This window comes from Poecilia reticulata, chromosome 23 (genome assembly GCF_904066995.2).
Source record: "Poecilia reticulata chromosome 23, P_reticulata-male-v2, whole genome shotgun sequence".
In the NCBI taxonomy this organism is placed as follows: domain Eukaryota; kingdom Metazoa; phylum Chordata; class Actinopteri; order Cyprinodontiformes; family Poeciliidae; genus Poecilia; species Poecilia reticulata.
In genome coordinates, this window is record NC_088852.1 from 93913 (window position 1) to 117779 (window position 23867).

The 23867-nt window shown below is 49.9% G+C and overlaps 1 protein-coding gene across 19 annotated transcripts in view; it reads left to right on the top strand.

Moving 5' to 3' along the window:
* The window catches only part of flncb (filamin C, gamma b (actin binding protein 280)), a 41500-nt gene that overhangs the window by 6238 nt on the left and 11395 nt on the right, over positions 1-23867 (top strand). For 9 of the 19 annotated variants that reach the window (XM_081604247.1, XM_081604256.1, XM_081604245.1 and 6 more), the window contains exons 4-31: positions 461-611; positions 1093-1211; positions 1280-1357; positions 3169-3331; positions 3440-3640; positions 4802-4924; positions 6397-6534; positions 6632-6758; positions 6868-7004; positions 7620-7813; positions 7891-8004; positions 8102-8245; positions 8377-8500; positions 8825-8985; positions 9066-9156; positions 9242-9411; positions 9483-9600; positions 9684-9946; positions 10859-11456; positions 12908-13081; positions 14350-14512; positions 14597-14757; positions 14825-14992; positions 15692-15815; positions 15891-16047; positions 16242-16358; positions 23024-23213; positions 23286-23309. In XM_081604247.1, coding sequence (XP_081460373.1) covers positions 461-611; positions 1093-1211; positions 1280-1357; positions 3169-3331; positions 3440-3640; positions 4802-4924; positions 6397-6534; positions 6632-6758; positions 6868-7004; positions 7620-7813; positions 7891-8004; positions 8102-8245; positions 8377-8500; positions 8825-8985; positions 9066-9156; positions 9242-9411; positions 9483-9600; positions 9684-9946; positions 10859-11456; positions 12908-13081; positions 14350-14512; positions 14597-14757; positions 14825-14992; positions 15692-15815; positions 15891-16047; positions 16242-16358; positions 23024-23213; positions 23286-23309 — 4492 coding nt within the window. The remainder of the gene's footprint in view (positions 1-460; positions 612-1092; positions 1212-1279; positions 1358-3168; positions 3332-3439; positions 3641-4801; positions 4925-6396; positions 6535-6631; positions 6759-6867; positions 7005-7619; positions 7814-7890; positions 8005-8101; positions 8246-8376; positions 8501-8824; positions 8986-9065; positions 9157-9241; positions 9412-9482; positions 9601-9683; positions 9947-10858; positions 11457-12907; positions 13082-14349; positions 14513-14596; positions 14758-14824; positions 14993-15691; positions 15816-15890; positions 16048-16241; positions 16359-23023; positions 23214-23285; positions 23310-23867) is intronic. The other 10 variants (XM_081604255.1, XM_008401707.3, XM_008401701.3 and 7 more) reach the window with 3 other exon arrangements.

The window sequence follows — 23867 nt, forward strand, 5'->3', positions numbered from 1 at the left end:
ATTATCTGCAAATAATACCATCTTTGAGTGTCTTTGCTGTAGTGACTAGCGGCGTAATCATGTAATTACCACTAGATGGCAGTAGGTGCAGAGCATTTTACATTACAACAAGAGAATTAGAGTCACACACCACCGTGTTGTGGCTGTTCAGGTTTATTTTTGAAGTGGACATGTTTAGTGCAATTTGAAATAAGAAATGTAAAATATGATAAAAATAAATGTTTGTGTTTATTTGATTCCTATTCAAGACACTTTGATAAGAATGACTATATATGTAATATAGGCGGCTACAGAGGATCTTTGTTTCCATTTCTGGTTGGTGGTTCGTGATCAATTAAAACGATGAACCTGGGCTCAAAGGTTGGAAAACTCTGGGTCACACTGGCTGATCTGGTCAGACTGGTCCTCCTCTGGGCCTCCAGTCAGACCCTCAGGTGTTCTCGTGGTTCTGCCCGTCCAGGTGATCGCTCCAGAGGAGATCGTTGACCCCAATGTGGACGAGCACTCTGTCATGACCTACCTGTCCCAGTTCCCCAAGGCCAAGCTGAAGCCTGGGGCGCCGCTCAGGGCCAAGACGCTTCACCCCAAGAGGGCCAAAGCTTTCGGTCCAGGTAGGCAACGCCGACCAGAACCAGGGGAAACGGTTTGATCCGCTTCAGAATGTGGCTGGTTTCCTGTTCATGGTGGATGTGGTCTGTTCGGCCCGGACCTCCCAGACAGAAGCACAAAAATGAATAAACAGACATGTTCAGCTAAAACAACCTTTTTATATGAAGAAACTGAAGTTGGAATGAAAATGTAATCTTTCTTCTCTCATCAGGTGAATCAGTTCCAGGTGAACCTTCAGCTCCATCTCACCTGACCTCATATATTTACATACAGTCCTCTTTGAATAATCAATAGGAGTATGTGGTTCTTTCAGCAGCCATTAAATCTGAATATTTCTGTAGAAATGAACTGCCTCTCATAATTATAAGTTGTAATGAAAAGCCCTGCTGTGTCCACATGTTGGCCCTTCACTATAAATCTGATGGAGATGTGGATTGGTGCAACATGCCGCTGCTCCGGCCTCAAATGGTTCTGTTGCTTCAGGTATCGAGGCTCGAGGAAACACGGTCCTGAAGCCAGCAGAGTTCCTGGTGGAGACGGTGGAGGCCGGCATGGGGGAGGTCCTGGTGTACGTGGAGGATCCGGAGGGACACACCGAGGAGGTCTGGAGCGCCACACAGCCACCGTCCGGTCAAGGAGCTGAGATTCATTCTGTATCTGGTTCTGTCAGGCTCGAGTGATTCCCAACAACGACAAGAACCGGACCTACTCTGTGGTGTACCTGCCCAAGGTGGAGGGTCTTCATAAGGTGAAGAGAGCGCACGATGCTTTGAAAATGAAACCATCGCATGCTTCATTTATGGCAGCGGCGGCTTCAGGCTCCAGAGTTACTTTAGGCTTAGAGGTTTGGGCCAAAGAAAGTTAACATTTTAAAACTTCATAACTGATAAACTGTAAATTCAGATCTACTGGGAACGCATCAGCTAGTCCGCTAATAGCGGAGCTAATTTTTAGCTTAGTGCTTTCACTAACTTTGAAAACGTTTGGTAAGCTTTACTTGTCCTGAATTACATTTTAAATTACAGACACATTTTAAGAATCCATTAAGTAGTTGGCCAGAGGTCGTCAGTCCGGGTTGAGCAGAGAATCAGCTCCACCCGGCTGCAGCAGACAGAGCGGCGGGACGGACCGCAGTCAGTCTCACACCTTGTTGGAAACGGGACCATTGCACTCCGGAAGTAAAGGGGGCGCTATTTCCTATATTATCCGCTGTCTCTCTTTTTTATTTTCTTTTAAAATCTATGTCTTCACCTTTAGGAAGGATTTTCTCTCTCAGCATGTATTTGAACTTCTGTCTCTTATTCACAGTTTTTAATAAATTCTGTAGTTTTCTGTGTACTTCTAAATCTGCTCCTTAGTCGCCTCGTTTCGGGCTTACTACTGCCTCTGGTGGCGAGGGGTGGAGGACCAAAACTGGCATAACAAGAAATAAAAGCATAAATATGTAGTTTTTCCTTACACACGAGTTTCCGTGAAGTAATGTATATATTTTCTTTTTAATTTCCCCTAAAGATGCGTTTTTGTCAAGAAAAGTAAATATTTAGTTTTGTCTTTTCCTTATACAAACCCTCGTTCCTTAGTCATTGCCTCCTCTCCCGTTTTTACTTTCCGTGTGCATCGTTATGCTAATGAGGAGCCGCCTTCTACGTCCTGCTCCTCTCCTATTGACCAATGGAGCTTTGGAACCAGCGTCACTGCGTCAGACGTTGTTTAGCTCCAGTCGCTCGCTGCCATCTTTACAGGCCACAGACCAAAACAAACTTCATCCCGGTGGTTTTATTGTGTTACTGACTGCAGTGAAGTTAGTTTTGAGTTGGATATTTCAATATCTACCGAGCAAGCGGCGTTTATCTCAAGGCTGATCCGATTTCTGAACGATAATTTCGGCCGGCCGACCTCCAGCTCCTTCCTCAGCGCTTCAACAAATCTCCGAACCAAAACCTCCTGTCAAACAAATGTCAGTAAATGTCTTGTGACCAACTGATAACAGAAAGTGGTAGTTCATGCTTTTACATGAGACACACAGCCCTCTATTAAAATGTCAAGTCATATTCAATGTTTTAAATAGCTTTAATGTTAAATATGTTTTCTTCAATAGCTTCCATGTTGTGGGCCACATTGACTAGAAATCAGTGTGTAATTGTTGTACTAAACTGTATATATGAGGCACATGCATCTTTATTCTATTTTAACTAAATTTGTATTTTTGTTACCTATTTTTTTATGTTTAAATTTAGCATTTCTCTTCAATAGCTAAAAGTTCATGTGACCTATTGAGTCAAAATCAGTGTGAAACTGTTCTACAGATGAGGTTCACTCATTTTCACTCGATTTGACTTTTTATTTCCTGTCGATCCACAGCTCTACGTTACCACGTCACCAGGTGGCCCTGAACCCCTCCAGTCACTGAATCGATGCTTAAAACAGATAAATGTGCCAAAACTTTCTGCAGCTAAACAGATACAAAGCTGAAGTTATTATTTTTGGACCTAAAGAGGAGCAGTCTAGAGTTACAGATCTATAACAACCGCTAACGGCCTAAAGGTTTCCTCCTCCCAGGTCAAGGTGCTGTTCGCCGGCCAGGACATAGACAGAAGCCCCTTCCTGGTGAACATCTCCAGGGCCATGGGCGACGCCACCAGGGTCCAGGCCCGCGGGCCCGGACTGCAGTCGATGGGGAACGTGGCCAACAAACCCACGTACTTCGACATTTACACCGCAGGTAGCTTCCCAAGCAGACGTCCTGATACGAACGTGAGAGCGTCGTCTACTGGAACAACCGCATCCTCTGTCCAGTGAAAAGTCCTCTTGTTGTGTCTCTGTCCCCCAGGGGCGGGAGCCGGGGATGTAGGCGTCATCATTGTGGACTCCAACAGCCGGAGGGACACAGTGGAGATTGTGCTGGAGAACAGAGGTGACAGTGTGTTCCGCTGCACCTATGTCCCCGTCCTGGAGGGCCCTCACACCGTCTGTGTGACCTTTGCTGGGCAGCAGATTCCCAGGAGTCCTTTCACCGTCAGCATCTCTGAAGGTTTGTTCCAGAATCCCCTGATCATCCTTTCCTGACCATAACCTCACTTTCCACGGTCTGTGTTTGGACCGGGCTCCTTGGGATCTGAAGATGCCAAAGAGCCCGGTTCTACCAGTCTGTAGAGATGAGGTTCACTCATTTTCACTCGATTTTACCCTTTTTGTTTCCTGTCGATACACAGCTCTACGTTACCACGTCACCAGGTGACTCTGAACCCCTCCAGTCACTGAATAGATGCTTAAAACCAGATCAGGAGTCTGGATCCGGTTCTGGTTCTTCAGAACCAGACTCTGCGGGTTAGAGATGTTCTGGTCTGGTTCCAGGGGCGTAGCTGCTGGGAATTCCCAGAGCTCCAGGAATTGATCAGAACTGGTTCCGGTGTCGACCCACCTTACCTAGGCAGAGTTCTGTTAGTTTGGGTCGGGACAGACATCTTGATTTTGATGAGCTGACCTGCATTCCTGATTTTGGTGGCTGAGATTTTGGACCGGGAACGTCCGTAGCTCTTTTCCTAGTTTGGGAGTTCAGTCTGAAGCAGACATGTTGCTTCAGTTGGACCTCGATTTAAAGCTGGAACCGGGTCGTTCTTTCTGGTCCTCCACCCTGATCCGGGTCTCATGACTGCAGATGAAGGCGGAGTAAACCAGATTGTTTTTAACCATTTTATTGGTGGCGTACAGACAAACATCGTGCAGTTAGAAAGGTTGATCAGTCCCCCAGGTGAGGCTCACCTGCTGCTGCCTCACCTGCTGCTGCCTCACCTGCTGCTGCCTCACCTGCTGCTGCCTCACCTGCTGCACCTCTGAGCATTTCAGTGGGAAAATGCTAAATTCTACGATTTTGAAGAAGAAAAAAAAATTGGTTAAGTTAAATGAAAAATAAATACTTTATAGTACAAACCACCAGGTGAAAATACTAATCTAAATTATTTATTATTATATGATGGTGAGTTTAGCCTCTGAAGTATCAGCAACAAGAACCAAGGCGTCTTCCTGCTGCATGAAGCTCCAAATATCTCACTGTGACTAAATGTTTGTCTGGCAGAACTGGACCTTTAATATGAGGCTTCAGTGACTGTTGCAGTTCTTCCAGTGAGGTGGTGCTGCCACCTACAGGTCTGGAGGTTCATGTCCTTATCCTGCCTATTGTTCCCTCTTCCAGTTTCACAGAGCGCCCCTCCTTCCGACCCTGCGGTGCAGATTGTACCCCAGTCCATACGTACCCCACCCTCAGAAAAGAGCAGGAGAGCCCCCCCACCCACGCCGCCAAAACCCAGGCGACCAAGTTAGTAGAGGAGAGGAGGGGGGGACTGGTTCTGGTTCTGGTTCTGGATCTGGCTGCTGGCGCTGGGATGGATCCTCACAGCATGTGCTGTTTCCTCCTGAGTTGCCTTTTCTTTCCATAAGGAACAGAGTGAATGTGGCGCCCCCTGGGGGTGTAGATGGCTGCTTTACATGTTCATTCATTTCTATTCTCCTCTTCTGCAGGGAATGGTTCCTAATTAGTCACATTCTGGGCTCAGTCTCACATTTCCATGTTAATATTGTCTGAGCTAATAACCAGAACTATAACCGCTTCAGAAAAATATAATTATTAAACCTGAATTGTTCAGATTAATGGTTTGCTTAGTTTCCTGTGGGTCTCTATATTCTCTGGTGAATTGTCTTTATTGACATAATTCACCATTACACAAGCAAAATAATGTATGCAACCAAATCTTTATGTATAAAACTAACTGCATGCTAACCGAATATTAAATGAGTGGAGGAAACGGGAACCTGGACGAGTTTCAGATGTGAGTTTAGATCAGCTGCAGGTTATTAGAAACTCTGGATCAAATGTGAAGCTGGTTGGTAAAATAAAATATTATGATGCTCAAATATAGAATATCAGATTTTTATGATTCTGTCAGTTCAATAACTAAATCTTTGCTGTTTCAGCTCTTTCTAACAAACATTTATCAAAATCAGGAGATTTAAAACCGACTTTAACTTTATTTGAAGAACTGAATGATTAATCGGATGAATCACTTATTGAAATAATCAGCTAATTTAATCACAGATTAACCATTACTGGAGTAAACATTTTGCTGAAAGAACAACAATGAAGCCAAAACTGTAGGAAAATATAAACATTCTACATCTAATAAAAAAACTTTTTATCTGTAAATCTGTCCGACCAAAACTCCTCTGCTATCAGTGTTAGCTTCTCCTGCTTCATATTCTGTAAATCTGCTATTAGTCACCTTTTACTGTCCAGTTATTAAGTTAATCAATAATTGATCAATGTATCAATCCTACTCTATTGATGTTCAGCTTTTCTCATGTTGATGTTTGAAAGGTTTTTACCTGCAGATTCATCTTTTGCTACAAATGATCAAACATTCATCATAATCATCACGCAACAGGTTCTCTACTCTCCTCTAGATCTATGCTAACCGCTAGCTGCTAACCGCTAGCTGCTAACTGCTAGCTGCTATCCGCTAGAAGCTAACCGCTAGAAGCTAACCGCTAGAAGCTAACCGCTAACTGTCTCCAGGCTTCAGGATTTAACGCTTCCTGCTGGATCTGTCATTGCAACATTTCGGATCTAAATCGTTTTCAGAACCATCTGCTCTCTTCGTTTTGGCTTCAGCTCCATTAAACTGCTGCTTCCTCCAGCAGCTGACTAACTGGTGTGGAAGGAGAGAGGCACTGGTCTGCGTTGCTGTCCCAGTATAACCAGTACCTGAATATATGTCCCTGTGGTTCTGACAGGCTGCAACCCGAACGCCTGCAGAGCGTCGGGTCGGGGTTTGCAGCAGAAGGGCCTGAGGGTGAAGGAAGTGGCCGACTTCAAGGTGTACACTAAGGGAGGCGGCGGCGGGGAGCTGAAGGTCGCCGTGAAGGGCCCCAGTAAGGAACACCTCAGATTAAACCAGATTATTGGAACAATTATTACAGTATTTTTACATTTTTAATGAGCGGTGAGTTTTCTGTGTTTCTTCCCCAGAAGGCCTGGAGGAGCCGGTGAAGGTCCTGGAGATGGAAAACGGCGTTTATGAATGTAACTATTACCCCGTTATGGCAGGGAAGTACATCATTACAATCACATGGGGAGGACACAGCGTCCCCCGCAGGTGAGGATGATAGACTTCATGTTGCGCTGCAGAGGGCCCAGTACGGTGCCCTGCGGGCCTCCAGGAGGAGCATCGACCCTGACGTTTCCACGTCTGTTTGCGTCCTCAGCCCGTTTGAGGTCCACGTCAGCGAGGAGGCGGGGCCTCAGAAGGTGAGGGCCTGGGGCCCGGGCCTGGAGACCGGCATGGTGGGGAAGAGCGCAGACTTCGTGGTGGAGGCCATCGGTACTGAAGTGGGAACTCTTGGTACGTCGTCCAGTTCACACCCAGAGAACACCAAAGCATTTCAGTCCAACGATCCGTTGCTAAGCTCTCTGCGGTCCTGAAGCTGCTGCTTCCTCTCCATGCTTGGGTTAACCCAACCCAGGGTTGAATTAAACGTCACCTTGATGTTTAACCCAAATCATCATCATCAGGCTCACACAGCAGATTTTAGCCTGAGGGCTAAAATCGAGTGTGACAAGAGGAAGCAGCTCCTGATTCTCCATCCCCATTTCCTCTTGGTGCTGTTGAACCACATCGTTTGCTGCTACCACCAGCTGCCTACTGAGCATGCTCAGACTGTACATCTTCATCCAGTCTGAGCATGCTCAGTCAGTAGGGGATCCTGCTGCATGTCTTCATCCTGAGCCAGAGAAACCCTCCAGGCACAACATCAGATCCAAGCTGACAGGAGTCACAACACCGACTAAAATACTAACACTGCAAACTGATGAAGGATTCAATAATTCACTAGAATAAACTAGTTTTTACTCCTAACAGAGCACAATGTCATCAGCATAGAGTGGCAGCTGAACTTTACAGTATCAAACACACATCTGTTCCCCTTCCTGAGAACAAAAGTTGACTGATTGTGTGCAGGTTTCTCCATTGAGGGGCCCTCGCAGGCTAAAATTGAGTGTGACGATAAAGGCGACGGGTCGTGTGACGTGCGGTACTGGCCCACTGAGCCGGGCGACTACGCCGTCCATGTCATATGTGACGATGAGGACATCAAGGACAGTCCCTTCATGGCTCACATCCTCACTGCGGCTCTCGATGTGTTTCCTGACAAGGTCTGAGCAGAACCTACCTGTTTCCCTGGGTCCTCAGCTGTTTCTCTGTAAACCAGAGCTTTACCTCTGCTCCTCAGGTGAGATGCTACGGCCCTGGACTGGAGCCTCTGGGCTGTATCGTCAACAAGCCAGCCAACTTCACCATTGACACCAGCGGAGCTGGCAGAGGAGAGCTGAGGCTCTACGCTCAGGTGAGAACCAAAACCTTCCTGAACTGTCCATGAATATGGCCGCCTTCCTGTCATCGCCGTGGAGGCAAATCGATTCAATCTGTGGGTTCCTTACCAGGATGCAGACGGCTTCCCCATCGACATCCAGATCACTGACAATGGAGACAGCACCTACTTCTGTGTCTACATTCCCACCAAACCCATCAAACATACCATCATCATCACCTGGGGCGAAGTCAACGTTCCCAACAGCCCCTTCAGGGTAGCTAGCCTTCTCACCGCTCGCTGTTTGGGACTTACAGCAGTCCTGAAGCTCTCTTTAAGTCTCTGCTGTGGCCTGAGATAAAAGTTGAGAATGAAAAGAATGTTTCTGGTCCAAATGTTGGTGATTAGGTGATAATAGGAGAAGGCAGCCATCCAGAGAACGTGAAGGTCTACGGTCCAGGTGTGGAGAAGACGGGCCTGAAGGCCAACGAGCCGACATACTTCACAGTGGACTGCAGTGAGGCTGGACAAGGTGAGACACGGTCCAAAATCCCACCTAGTCCATGCCCTTCCTCCAGTCTCCAACATGTGCAGAGCGTTATGTCGTCTGGCTGAATGATCTGGAAATGTTGTCAAGGGAATGCTGATTTTCCAGGAAGTTTCTGCTCATTGATCCAAGATGTGCAGAAGAAAACTTTTGGGTGTTTCAGATCTTTGTCCTTCATTTCAGAGACTCTGATCTTCGAGGATAATCTGTACTTTCTGCTCCCATCTTATTTTGAAGCCTGAAGACATTCAGATTAACTGGAGTGATTTAAATCCTGAACGCCACCAACAGTCCGTCTTTACCTGCTAGGTGACGTCAGCATTGGGATCAAGTGTGCTCCCGGGGTGGTTGGACCGGCGGAGGCGGACATCGACTTCGACATCATCAAAAACGACAACGACACGTTCACAGTGAAGTACATGCCACCGGGGCCGGGTCAGTACACCATCATGGTTCTGTTTGCGGATCAGGTGAGAGCCCAGCAGGTGAATCACCTCTGCAGACCTGTTGGGTTCAACCAAGCTAATGTCTCAAATGAATGTTCAAACAGGAAATTCCCATCAGCCCTTTCAGAATAAAGGTGGAGCCTTCTCACGATGCCGCTAAAGTCAGAGCTGAGGGACCAGGACTGAACAGAACCGGTGAGTCCGTTTCCTAGGAGCAGACATGTCTGTGCATGGTGGGAGCTGAAGCTCAGTGATGCTGCATGTTTTGCTACCTGAGCAGGTGTGGAGGTTGGGAAGCCCACCCACTTCACCATCTACACCAAGGGAGCCGGCAAAGCCAAACCAGAGGTCCATTTTATTGGCGCCGCTAAAGGCGAAGCTGTCCGGGACTTTGAGATCATTGACAACCACGACTACTCGTACACGGTCCGCTACACAGCGGTGCAGCAGGTAACGCCCCGCCCAGTCGTCAGGGTGGAGTTCAGGCCGACCATTGGATAACTGCAGTCCGTGTCTCTCAGGGGAACATGTCCATCACCGTCTGCCACGGAGGAGACCCCATCCCCAGAAGCCCGTTCAGTATCACCGTGGCCCCCCCTTTGGACCTCAGCAAGGTCAAAGTTCAGGGTCTCAACAACAGTAAGTATGTCAGCAATCGGCTGCCAACAAGGAGCAGCTGAAGGACGGTGAGACTCATCCTGCTGCCTCTGTCCAAACCGCAGAGGTGGACGTCGGCGTGGATCAGGACTTCTCCGTCACGACTCGAGGTGCTGGCGGTCAGGGCAAGCTGGATGTGAAGATCACGTCTCCATCGCATCATCCAATCCCCAGCAAGCTGGAGTCTGGGACAGCCAATGATGTCCACACTGTGAAGTACATCCCACTGGAGGAAGGGCCATACAGAGTGGATATCAGCTACGACGGGAACCCCGTCCCCGGAAGTCCCTTCACTGTGGAGGGCCTCATGCCTCCGGACCCTTCAAAGGTGAGGAACCACTGTCACGTTTCCACTGGAGGAGCCTCGTCTCTGGGTCAGGAACCAATCAGTCAGTCTCACTCTGGGAATGAATGAATATTGTGGGAATGACACTCCCACAATATTCCCAGATAAACCTTTCCAGGAAACTCCTCTGAATCCCAACAAAACCTTCTCAGTAGCTCTGAGTGAAATCCATCTTCCTGTTGATCCAGGCAATAATGTTACGGAGAAAAGAAGCTGCGGTGAAGCTTTAGGTGAAGATGATTGTCTAACTGCCTGGTTTCCAGCATGAGGTCCACATGCAGCCGAAATCATTTTAGTCTTTCATCGACACAAAAACTGTTTAATATCACTAAAAATGATGATTTCTGAAGACTGACTGGAGGTGGAGATTTAGGTTCCATCACAATCTGCAACAAACAGTCATGATTCCTGTCAACATCATCTAGTGATTTAATAACTTTATATTCTAATATTCTGTTTAAAAGTGGTTCATTCTAAATGTCTGTCCCCATCAATGAGCCTCCTGGCGCCATGTTTGATTCCTAGTAGGAAGTGCTGGTTGTTTTGGAGCAATTTGATTGGCTGACAGATTTTAGCTTTGCTACACTGCCCCCTATGGGTGTGGCAGGTTTAAAACAAGGCCGTGGGGCAGATTAGTGAAGCTTCATGAGAATGAACTGGTTTCTGAAGCCCATCTCATGTCTACGATATATTTTTTTAACAATGTGGCAGAGAAAATGGTTTCTAAAGATCCGGCTACATGTGGATGAGTCTCAGGGACTCTGACCTGGTCCAACTTTTCTCCTGAGTAGTTCTAGTCCCAGTTTACTCTGGGAGACCTCTGAGGTTCATGAAGCTAAAATAATACATTAGGTCCGTTATTTGCTGCCTCTTCCTGCACGTGTTGACCTCCAGGTCCGAGCTTACGGTCCCGGCCTTCAGGGTGGCCTGGTGGGCAAACCGGCTCCGTTTGCCATCGACACAAAGGGAGCAGGAACCGGTGGTCTGGGTCTGACGGTGGAAGGTCCATGTGAGGCCAAGATTGAATGCCAGGACAACGGAGACGGATCGTGCTCCGTGTCCTACCTGCCCACTGAGCCCGGAGAATACACCATCAACATCCTGTTTGCAGAGCAGCACATCCCCGGTTCGCCCTTCAAGGCCGCCGTCCAGGCTGCCTTCGACCCCAGCAAGGTGACAGCCAGCGGCCCCGGCCTGGAGCAGGGAAAGGTCGATGAGGCCGGGTCCTTCACGGTGGACTGCTCTGCGGCCGGCGAGGCCGAGCTCACCGTCGAGATCATGTCTGACGGTGGATCCAAGGCGGAGGTTTGTGTTCAGAACAACGGCGACGGGACGTACTCCATCACCTACACGCCTCCCAGCCCAGGCATGTACTCCATCACCATCAAGTATGGAGGACACACGGTGCCAACGTTCCCAGTCCGCCTGCAGGTGGATCCGGCCGTGGACACCAGCGGGGTGAAGGTGTACGGACCTGGAGTGGAGCCGAGAGGTGAGCAGCTTTACATCATTCATTTTAGATTCAAAGAGGTGATTTAATCTGTAATAAAACCAAAATCCACTGGGAGAATGAACATTGTGGTGAGTGGAAGGTTTCTGCTGGGTCCTCAGCCATCCTGCAACTTTTAGATGCAGCTCTGCTCAAACACACCTGGACCAGGTAAACCAGCTGAATGATGGCTGTGAGGGAATTCAGACATTTTGGAGCAGAGATGCGTGTAGAAGCTGAGGACTGGACTGGTGGACCGTCTCTAAATGCAGCTGATGGACGGCACTTCCTGTTCCTTCACTGGAACTTTGGACATTTGGAGAATCAAAATGGAATTTCAAATTAAAAGTCTAGTTGAGCTCAAACTGACAGAACCAATTAAAACAATGAACCTATCATTTTTCATAATGACCATTTGAAATCTGTTCTCCATCTTCGTGAAGCGGCGCCGACCCAGTCGCCTCATTTATTATCTCTGGTTGAATCTTAATGCCTCTTTATATTTTTATTGTCAGTTCTTTTTATTTTATGGACTAAATAAAACCCGTCCTGCCGCTTCAGTGTTTTGCTCTCTGCTCTTCTGAGCTCAGTTTTTCCGATGAGGTTCTGGATCCAGAGTGACCCGGTTTCCGACCAGAAAAGGACCAGAGGATAGTTTCTTCTCTACCAACCCTGAACAGGAGCATCTAGTTTATTTTGTATTTCCTCTTAATTCCTGTAAACCACTTTGTGACGCTTTGTTGCTGGAAATGTGCTGGATAAATAAAATCACCTTTACCTTTCAGCTGCAGGCCAGTAAACGATCCGAACTGGATTCATAAACTCAGCAGCACTTTTAAAGTTCTCCATTTATTTAACTGTTTATTATTTATGCTGATTTATTTTTGATTTGATTAAATGTGAACAAAAATAATCACGGAAAAATAGAAAGATGGAGAAAAACTGTTTAACCAGACGATGAAATATTTACTATCACAGAACGATTCAGGCGGGTTGGATCGAAACGTGTTCTGGTGGTTCTGCTGGTTCTGGTGGTTCTGATGGTTCTGCTGGTTCTGATGGTTCTGATGGTTCTGGTGGTTCTGATGGTTCTGCTGGTTCTGATGGTTCTGGTGGTTCTGATGGTTCTGCTGGTTCTGCTGGTTCTGATGGTTCTGCTGGTTCTGCTGGTTCTGCTGGTTCTGCTGGTTCTGGTGGTTCTGCTGGTTCTGCTGGTTCTGGTGGTTCTGCTGGTTCTGCTGGTTCTGGTGGTTCTGCTGGTTCTGGTGGTTCTGCTGGTTCTGGTGGTTCTATACCTTGCAGGGTGTCTCTACAGGTTCTGGGATCTCATTGTAGCAGTTTTCCAGAACCTTCCTGCTCCTTTGGTCTGGTGACTGTTTTGGGTCGCTCCTCCTCCAGATGTTCTGGACCTCCTGACTCCTGGTCCTCCAGCCTGACTGTGTTTTTCCCTGCAGGCGTCCTGAGGGAGGTCACCACCCATTTCATGGTCGACACCCGGTCGCTCTACAAGGCCGGAGGCAGCCACGTTAAGGTCCAGGTGTCCAACCCGTCCGGCGCCAACACGGATGCCTACATCTCTGATCAGGCGGACGGGACCTGCAGAGTGGAGTACACGCCTTACGAAGACGGTGAGCGTTTCAGCTGCGGTTCGTCTACCAGAGAAGATCTGCTGCCGTTTCCTCTCCACCTCGTGGCTTTCTGAGCTCTGAGCCACCGCAGAGCTCAGAAAGCCTGCCAGAGCAGCAGGGAAGGACATGGTTCTGGTTCTGGTTCTGGAGCTCTCCTGCTGATCTTCAGGGTTAATGAAGCCCCAGAGGGAGAGCAGGGAGCTGCTGGTATTAATAGCTGCAGACGCTCTGCATGCTTTCCACTCATAGTAACACGCTGGGGCCCAGTGCATCATGGGACCCGAATACTTGGTATTTATTTCCAGCCAGGCAGAAACACACAGTGAACTGAAGGGTTGCTGGTTCCAAACCCTGATGCGTCCTGGAGAGAGTAATCAGAACATTTACCATCATGTCCCAAGATGCACTTAAATCTGAAGGGCCTCCATCGTTCCTCCATCGTTCCTCCATCGTTCCTCCGTCGTTCCTCCGTCGTTCCTCCACCGTTCCTCCGTCGTTCCTCCGTCGTTCCTCCGTCGTTCCTCCACCGTTCCTCCGTCGTTCCTCCACCGTTCCTCCATCGTTCCTCCATCGTTCCTCCATCGTTCCTCCGTCGTTCCTCCACCGTTCCTCCACCGTTCCTCCGTCGTTCCTCCGTCGTTCCTCCATCGTTCCTCCATCGTTCCTCCCCCGTTCCTCTGTCGTTGTACTGTTATTCCATCGTTCCTCCATCGTTCCTCCATCGTTCCTCCACCGTTCCTCTGTCGTTCCTCCGTCGTTCCTCCGTCGTTCCTCCATCGTTCCTCCATCGTTCCTCCACCGTTCCTCCATCGTTCCTCCATCGTTCCTCCATCGTTCCTCCACCGTTCCTCTGTCGTTCCTCCATCGTTCCTCCGTCGTTCCTCCATCGTTCCTCCATCGTTCCTCCATCGTTCCTCCACCGTTCCTCCATCGTTCCTCTGTCGTTCCTCCATCGTTCCTCCGTCGTTCCTCCATCGTTCCTCCACCGTTCCTCCATCGTTCCTCCATCGTTCCTCCACCGTTCCTCCATCGTTCCTCTGTCGTTGTACTGTTATTCCATTGTTCCTCCATCGTTCCTCCATCGTTCCTCCATCGTTCCTCCATCGTTCCTCCATCGTTCCTCCACCGTTCCTCCATCGTTCCTCCATCGTTCCTCCATCGTTCCTCCATCATTCCTCCACCGTTCCTCTGTGCTGTGGATCCATGATGGCTTCACTGACCGTTTGGTTTCTGCTGCTCAGCTGGAACTAACGTCTCTGGGTTTCCAGGTCTGCACCTGATTGAGGTTCTCCTGGACGACGTCTCCGTCCCAAAGAGTCCCTTCAGGGTCTCAATCACCGAGGGCTGCGACCCCAGTCGGGTCCGAGCCTTCGGTCCTGGGCTGGAGGAAGGACTTGTGAACAAATCTAACAGCTTCACTGTTGAAACCAGGTAACCATGTTCTGCTGTCTAGAACCCCCCAGAACCCACAGGAACGGGACCGTTTGGACTGAATTCCCTGTGTCCCGTTTTAAGGGGCGCCGGCACTGGAGGACTGGGTCTGGCCATTGAAGGTCCCTCAGAGGCGAAGATGTCCTGTCAAGACAACAAGGACGGCAGCTGCAGTGTGGACTACATCCCCTTCTCTCCCGGAGAATACGACGTCAACATCTCCTTTGGAGGCCTCCCTATCCCAGGTCAGAGGTCAACCCAGCAGGGTCGCTTCTTCTCAGGGAACTGCTAACCGTCTCTGATTCTCTCCAGGAAGCCCGTTTCGTGTCCCGGTCCGGCAGCTGGTCGATCCCAGTAAGGTGAGGTGTTCTGGTCCTGGACTGGGAGGAGGAGTCCGCGCTCATGTTCCTCAGACCTTCACGGTGGACAGCAGCAAGGCGGGACTGGCTCCTCTGGAGGTCCAGATCTACGGACCCACCGGTGAGACGGTCAGCCAAGGACACGTCTTTACAATCAGGCGGGTTTTCATCCCCCCACGTCTCACTGAAGAAATAAAACATAAATGAGCGAGCTAGCTATTTAGCTCCAGCTAGATTTGTATTTGGTTTTGAGATAACCACATATTTAGTTTACAAAATAAATAGTTAGCTCTGAGCTAGCTAAATATTTTAGTTTATAAACTAAATATTTAGCTGATATGTTAATTCACTTGCCGATAGGCGGAAGCAGACTATAAAAATAAAAGCTGGATCTTGAAAACATCTATATAAATCCTGATGGTGAGACTGAATCCTGATGACTGATGCATCTCTGCTGCTGCCCAGCTTTTATTTTGTTACTTAGCTTTTCACTAAATATTTAGCTTGCTAGCTAAACATAGCATGGTGAAAATATGACTAACAGAAGTGAATCCTCACATTTTGTCAAACTACATAAGAATTATTACTGTTGATTTCTGACTCCGTAGCTATGCTGATGTATGGTCAATTCATTTGCAGTAACTTTATTGAGCACAGCAGGAGGAACCAGTTTGACACGTTAGCATCATGAGGTCCTCTGGCCACTGAAACAGGTTTTCCTTCCCTGATTCGCTCCATCTTGGTGCTGTTGGTTCTGATGAGGCCCAGTAAGTTGCTACCTGGAGCTCCAGCTGATTGGTGGAACTCGTTCTGTCCCCAGGTGTGGCCGAGCCGCTCAGCATCACAGACAACGGGGACGGTACCCACACGGTTAACTACACCCCGGCCAGTGACGGGCCGTACACGGTGTGCGTGAAATACGCCGACCAGGAGGTCCCTCGGAGGTTTGTTCCAAGCAGACTGCTGAGCAGGTTAGACTTCCAGAACCAGGTGTGACCCGTCAACCCGTCTCCCCTCAGTCCTTTTAAGATCAAGACCCTCCCGGCTCATGACGCCAGCAAAGTCCGGGCCAGCGGTCCGGGCCTGAACGCCTCCGGGGTCCCGGCCAGTCTGCCTGTGGAGTTCACCATCGACGCCAGGGACGCTGGAGAAGGACTGCTGACCGTCCAGATCCTGGTGAGTCCAGCGGGCTGCCAAGCGATTTTCAGAACCGTCTCCGCCATTGATCTGCAGTGTGGGAGCTGAAACCAGTAAGACTCCGGTTTCAGTGAAACATAGCTGTCTGGTGAGGCAGGTGATGGAAGTGTAGCCTCACCATGCTCTGTTATCTGTCTCCTAATCCTGACCCGACCCGGCTGCTGGCCCTGCAGGACCCAGACGGGTGCAGGCGCGAGGCCTCGCTGTTTGTGGAGGACTGGGGCAGGAGGGTGTGGCAGTCCCACATAGTAAAGAAAACCATCCCCTTCAGTATTCTGAGGAGAGGCTGCGTAAGGCCGTGACCTCTTCACCCCATCTCACCTTCATCCTCACCCTTCCCTCCTCCTCCTCCCTCGCTGCCTCCCCTTCATCGCCGTTCACTGCTTCGCCACAGAGCCGCTTGCTTTAGGTGCTCCGGTTGTTTCCTACAACACATCAGGATCTTCCAGGTTTAACTGGATCATGACAGGTTCAGTATTAGACAGCTAGTTTTACTATCAAACATTTCAACAAGCAGTTCAAAGTGCCACAGCAGAACAACTTACTACAGGAACCAGTTATGAAACTAGCTGTAATGCACACTAGGAGGACCCGAAATCAGCCACGAGACAGGAGTGAGCAGAAAACCACAGATCTTTATTGGAGACAGCCAAGGGCGGCACACAGGATAACTAGCTGAAGCACTAGCTGGAAGATAGTGCGTGGGGGCGGGGGGAGAAGCGCAGATGCAGGGCTGCGTACTCACAACCGGGGATCAGAGGAATAGAGTCCAGATCCAGTTCTTGGTCAGCCGGGCCGAGGTCATACACGAGGTGGAAGATAGCAGAGTCCGAGGGAGTGGGCGTGAGCGGCGTCAGAGAACAGGCTAGGGTCGAGATCCGGGTAGGCAAAAACAGTAGTCCAACAAGGGAAGGCAAAAGGGGAAAATCCAAAGGGCAAGAGCGAGGCAGTAATACACAGGGCGTGGATGAAGAGCTAGAAACTACTTGCTGAAAGCGTTCGATAATCTGGCAGTGTGCAGGTAGCGGAGGGAGGCTTAAGAAGGGAGCAATCAGGGAGCGGCACAGCTGCAGGGAATCAGGGAGATGAGGGACACGACATGGATGGAGTCAAAACAAAAACAACAGGCACATGTCACCATTACAGTACCCCTCCTCAAGGTCCGGGTCCTGAAGGACCACCAGGCTGGTCGGGGTGATCACGATGGAAACTCCGGATGAGAGCCTTGTCCACAATGTGGCGGGACGGAACCCACGACCGCTCCTCAGGTCCATAACCCTCCCAATCCACCAGGTAATGGACTCCACGGCCCCATCATCTGGACCTGAGAAGACGCCTCACCGTGTAGACAGGCCCCCCAGTGAAGACTCGGGTGGGAGGAGGGGTCTGGAGGAGGGCACAAATCGGGATGCGGAGACAGGCTTGATGCGTGAGACATGGAAGGTGGGATGGACCCTCAGGGAAGCAGGCAGCCGGAGACGGACGGCCACCGGGTTAATCACCTTGGAGATGGGAAATGGTCCGACGAAACGTGGAGCCAGCTTCCTGTTCACCATCCGAAGCGGAAGGTCCCTGGTTGACAGCCATACCTTTTGCCCAACCAGATAAGCGGGGGCCGGGATCCTGTGTCGGTTGGCAGATCTAGAATATATGGCAGAAGTAGTTAAGAGTGCCCTGCGGGCCCTTCTCCATACCTTAAGGCACCTCCTGGCTGAGGCATGGGCAGAGGGAACCATGGCAGCCCGTTCCTGCAAGGAGAAAACTGGTGGTTGGAAACCATAAACGGTATGGAAGGGAGATAACCCCGTGGCACTGGAGGGAAGAGAATTGATAGCATGCTCCACCCACGGCAGATTCTGTACCCAATTGGTAGGGTCTTGTTCGCAGAGCATGCGAAGTTTGATCTCCACCTCTTGGTTGAGACGTTCAGTCTGGCCATCAGACTGTGGATGGAAACCAGAGGAGAGACTCACCTGGATTCCCAACTGTCCACAAAACTCCTTCCAAAAACGTGAGACAAATTGAGGACCACGGTCAGAGACGATGTCTACAGGAAGCCCATGAAGGCGGAACACCTCCCTGGCAAGGACTTCACTCAACTCCTTGGAGGAGGGCAACTTCACTAGGGGAACCAGGTGAGTCATCTTGGAGAATCGATCGACTATGGTTAGTATGGTGGTGTACCTGTTGGAGGTGGGTAAGCCAGTGATGAAGTCCATTGAAATATGAGACCAAGGCCGGTGGGGAATAGGTAGAGGGTGAAGAAGCCCCGAAGGGGGTCGGCGAGATGGCTTAGCCTGGGAGCAGACCCGGCAGGCAGAGACAAACTCCTTGACATCCTTGGCCATGTTCCTCCACCAAAAGCGTGTCTGGATCACCTTCAGGGTTCTGGCTACACCAGGGTGACAAAACAATTTAGATACATGGCAAAGCTTGAGTACCTCAGCTACAAGATGGTCAGGGACGAATAGACGGCGGGGAGGACAGCCTGGGGGAACCCGTTGTTGTCGGTTGGCCTCCCGGACCCGGTTCTCAACCTCAAGGTGGGTTACTGCCAGTCGAACAGACTTAGGAAGAATAAAATCTCCAGAAGTCAAAGGTTTACTCAGGGGTTCATGAATCCTGGACAACGCATCCGGCTTCACATTCTTGGAGCCAGGTCTGTAGGACAAGGAGAACGCAAAGCGGGAGAAGAAAAGGGCCCACCTGGCTTGCCTGGTGTTGAGTCTCTTGGCAGTCTTGAGGTACTGGAGGTTTTTATGGTCAGTCCACACTAGGAAGGGTTCCTTGGCTCCCTCTAGCCAGTGTCTCCATTCCTCCAATGCCAGTTTAACGGCCAGTAACTCCCGGTCCCCTACATCGTAGTTGCGCTCAGCCGAGGAGAGGACTCTGGAAAAGAAGGCGCAAGGATGAATCTTACCATCCTCATACCTCTGGCTAAGGATCGCGCCGACCCCAGACTCAGAGGCGTCGACCTCCACAATGAACTGACGACTCAGGTCCGGAGAATGGAGAACAGGTGCGGAGGAGAATAGGTGTTTGAGTCTTTGGAAAGCCTCCTCCGCTCTAGGATTCCACTGAAAACGAGACTTGGGAGAGGTTAGGGCATGAAGTGGAGAAGCAATAGTACTGTAGTTGCGAATGAAACGGCGATAGAAATTAGCAAAACCTAGAAACCTTCTGAGCTGCTTACGGTCTTGTGGTGTTGGCCAATCCAGAACAGCGGAAACCTTGCGGTCCTCCATGGATAGCTTGTTGGGGGAGACCAGAAAACCTAAGAAGGTAGTCTGGGAAACATGAAATTCACACTTCTCAGGTTTGACAAATAATTTATTTTGCAGTAGACGAAGGAGCACAGAACGAACATGGGTGATATGTGAGGGAAGATCCTTAGAGAAAACCAGGATGTCATCCAAATAGACAAAAACATAGAGACCAATCATGTCTCTAAGGACATCATTCACAAGGGCCTGAAAGACTGCGGGTGCATTAGTCAAACCAAAAGGCATCACCAAGTATTCGTAGTGCCCAGTAGGGGTGTTGAAGGCAGTCTTCCATTCATCCCCCTCCCGAATACGCACCAGATGGTACGCATTTCTCAGATCCAACCTTGTGAAGATGTTAGCACCTTGGATGCGTTCGAATGCAGTGTTAGTGAGTGGGAGGGGATAACGATTCTTGATCGTAATGTCATTAAGCCCTCTATAGTCAATACAGGGACGGAGTGAACCATCCTTTTTACCTACAAAGAAAAACCCTGCGCCAGCAGGAGATGAAGAAGGGCGAATGATTCCTGCCTGGAGGGCCTCCCCAATGTAGTCCCGCATGGCTCGGTCTTCAGGGACAGATAGTGGGTACAGACGTCCCTTGGGGGTGAGGTGCCAGGAAGCAGGTTGATGGCGCAGTCGTAGGGGCGATGAGGTGGCAGAGAAGTAGCATGATGTTTACTGAAGACCTCTTTAAGGTCGTGGTAGTCCTTGGGGATCCCTGAAAGTACAGGGTCCAGAGCCGGGGGACCCTGGAGTACAGGCCCAGGATGATTGGCAGCTTGAAGACAGGAGGAAAGACAACGAGGGCTCCAGCCAAGGACCAAACCCTGCTCCCAGTCTATGTGCGGGTTGTGCAGTCTCAACCAGGTGGCACCAAGAATTACAGGGATCTTAGGAGAGTTGATGATAAGAAAGGAGATGGATTCCTGATGATTCCCTCCCACGATCAGTCGGACTGGCTCTGTCTCCAACTTGACCTGGTGTAAAACATGACCATCAATTGCCTGGACCACAGACTTGCGAGTACTTTGTTTTAAATTCAACTGGAGAGAGCGAGCTAGCTCAGCATCCATAAATTCAGTGTCGGCTCCAGAATCGACAAAAGCTGCTAAGGAGAGGGAGTGACCCTGCATAGAAATTTCAGCTTTAATGGTGAATAATGGAGATGCGGCTGTAGTGCACTGACTTAGTAGAGCACTACCGACCGAAGGAACTAACCTCTTCGAGGGACACTGACGGAGTTGATGATCCTGACTGCCGCAGTAGAAACACAGGCCCTTTTTGAGCCTACGATCCCTCTCCTCCGGTGTCAGCCTGGAGCGACCAATCTGCATAGGTTCGGGTTGGTCCTGGGGGGAGAGGAAGAAGGTTTGGGAAAAGGAGACCTCGTTACGAGCCTCGAGGGGGCCCCGGTGGAGGATAAGGTCGGTCAGAGGCCCTTTCAAGCCTTCTTTCATGCATCCGCTGGTCAATCCGGGATGCCATGGATTCCAGATCAGCCAGATCCTTAGGGGGGTCACGGGTGGAGAGTTCATCCTTTATGCCTTCGCTCAAACCCTGGTAAAAGGCGTCACACAAGGCTTCATCATTCCAATCACTGTCTGCAGAAAGGGTGTGGAAGTCGATGATATACTCATTAATGCGTCTTTTGCCCTGTTTAATTCTCCAGAGCCCCCTAGCTGCCTCTCTCTCTGGGAGGCAGGGATCAAAAACACGTATTAGTTCCTTGGAGAAATCATCAAAACTGTAGCAGAGGAACGTGTCCCTCTGCCACTCAGCTGTACCCCAAATCTTAGCCTTTCCAGATAATAGAGAAATCATGTAGGCGACTTTAGCTCGCTCAGAAGGGAAGGAGCTGGGCTGAAGCTCAAACTGAATCTCACACTGTGTAACAAAAGGGCGACATAGGCTGGGCTCCCCACTAAAGACCTCAGGAGGGGACAGACGGGGCTCCTGTGGAGGAGTTAAGCGCTGCAGCTGTCGTGCGGGAGCCGGAGCACTGGGAGGCGCTGTGGGGCTAGACAACTTAGAGAGCATAGTCATCATTTCCTGCATATTAGCTTCTAGCTTGGTAATGGCTTTCTCTACAGTACCGCGCCACTCCTGCGCGGGCGTCGGGTCCATGGTGGCCAGATTATACTGTAATGCACACTAGGAGGACCCGAAATCAGCCACGAGACAGGAGTGAGCAGAAAACCACAGATCTTTATTGGAGACAGCCAAGGGCGGCACACAGGATAACTAGCTGAAGCACTAGCTGGAAGATAGTGCGTGGGGCGGGGGGAGAAGCGCAGATGCAGGGCTGCGTACTCACAACCGGGGATCAGAGGAATAGAGTCCAGATCCAGTTCTTGGTCAGCCGGGCCGAGGTCATACACGAGGTGGAAGATAGCAGAGTCCGAGGGAGTGGGCGTGAGCGGCGTCAGAGAACAGGCTAGGGTCGAGATCCGGGTAGGCAAAACAGTAGTCCAACAAGGGAAGGCAAAAGGGGAAAATCCAAAGGGCAAGAGCGAGGCAGTAATACACAGGGCGTGGATGAAGAGCTAGAAACTACTTGCTGAAAGCGTTCGATAATCTGGCAGTGTGCAGGTAGCGGAGGGAGGCTTAAGAAGGGGAGCAATCAGGGAGCGGCACAGCTGCAGGGAATCAGGGAGATGAGGGACACGACATGGATGGAGTCAAAACAAAAACAACAGGCACATGTCACCATTACAGTAGCAGCAAACATTACATGTTTCCTTCTCAGACTCTCCCAGGTGTGTTTGGGCCGATCCAGTTAGAGGTTCCACCAGATGTAGAACTGGTTCTGATGTGTGTCATGCTTCCCCCCCCACCCCTCTGTGGTCTACATGTGGACTGACTCCATCCAGTTTGTGGGTTGAGCTAACAGCCAGATGTTCCTCCAGACTAACCTCTGGTTCTCCGTAGATCCCGCCGACCCAACAGCACTGACCTCAGACCATCAGCAGTCCGGTTCGGTTGGTTAGGTGTGAATGCTAGTTGACCTCTGACCTCTGGTCCTCCAGACCTCGGTCTGGGTTTGGTTGAAGTGAACTCTGGTTCGGTTTGAATGTGAGCGCCAAGCAGAGCAGAGACCGCTCCAAAAGCAGGAAGCAGACTGTAGCGCAGGGCATTCTGGGTAAAAACAACCAAAGCTAACATGCTAACCTGGCGCTAGCAGCAGCAATGGCTCCTGGTCTTTAGCCAAAGCCTAAAGAGAAATCCTCCATCTACTAAAATCGGACGCCTCCATCTTGTTTCCATCTGGTGAAGCAGGAAGTTGCTCTCAGCGTCTTCAGAGGTTTTTGTGTCGTTTCCTTCAGTGGTTCTTGGTGCAGCGCCCCCACAGGCCAGGAGGGGAACAGGTTGGTTTGACTCAGAGCCACAGCAGCTGCTCATATTGCTGGAGTAAAGCAAGGCAGACATTCATGCTTCACTCCAACCACAACTCCTGTAAGGTATTCACACCCTTAGGATGAAGGAGTGAATACTTTTGGAGGCTCTGTGTGTAAATGTCCATGTCTGAAAATGAGATGTTCCTGAAGCTTCGTTCTGACCGAACCACAATAAAATCTGAACTCTACCAAAGTCCAGCAGCCAATCAGAGTGCTGTTCCCAGGGGCTGATGGTCCGAGACCAGTGATGAAACCGTTCAGTCCGCTAACTTCCTGTCCGTGTCAAACCAGGACCCGGAGGGAAAACCCAAGAAGGCCAACATCCGGGACAACCGGGACGGGACTTACACGGTGTCCTACGTACCGGACATAGCGGGACGCTACACCATCACCATCAAGTACGGAGGGGACGAGATCCCGTACTCGCCCTACAGGATCCACGCTGTGCCCACCGGGGACGCCAGCAAATGTTTGGTCACAGGTCAGGCTCCGCCCACCGCTGCTCAGATCACCAATCAAATTCAGTCTTGCTGACTGTGTGGTTTCCTTTCAGTTTCCATTGGAGGACACGGACTGGGTGAGTTTCCTCCTGCAGGAGCTAAATTCATGCTGCAGCTTTTTCAATGTTTGCATTCTTTATTTTTCTGCTTCATCAAAACCAAATGAACAACAAAGACTCAAAGGAACTGGGAATAAATGTTGTCTGAATTCCTCCAGCTTTCCTGCTGCTTAGTGTGAAAAAAATCATATTTATGTTTTAGATCCGCTTTATGGATGGGAACCATGGCAACAGCAGTCCTTTCTCTGTTTCCGTCGCACATCTGTCTCTCTTTGTCTTCCTCTGTCACTTAAAAGCCGAAGAAGTTCACAACAGAAGCCGAACTGTTAGCTACAGCTGCACCACCTGCTGGTGGAGCAGAGGTACTACTCTGTTTCTAACCATGTAGAGATGCAGATTTTCTCAAATCCAGAGGGCAAAAAAATCAAAATCGTCTTTTTAAACATCTAGTTGGTGGCACAGGCCTTGGACATCCCTTTGAGAGAAATCTTTCAGCTGCTTGGTCAACCAAGCTGTGTCTCCAGATGGTCCACCTGATAAAACCCAGGTTCTGTCAGCTGTTGCCGGGCAGAATTA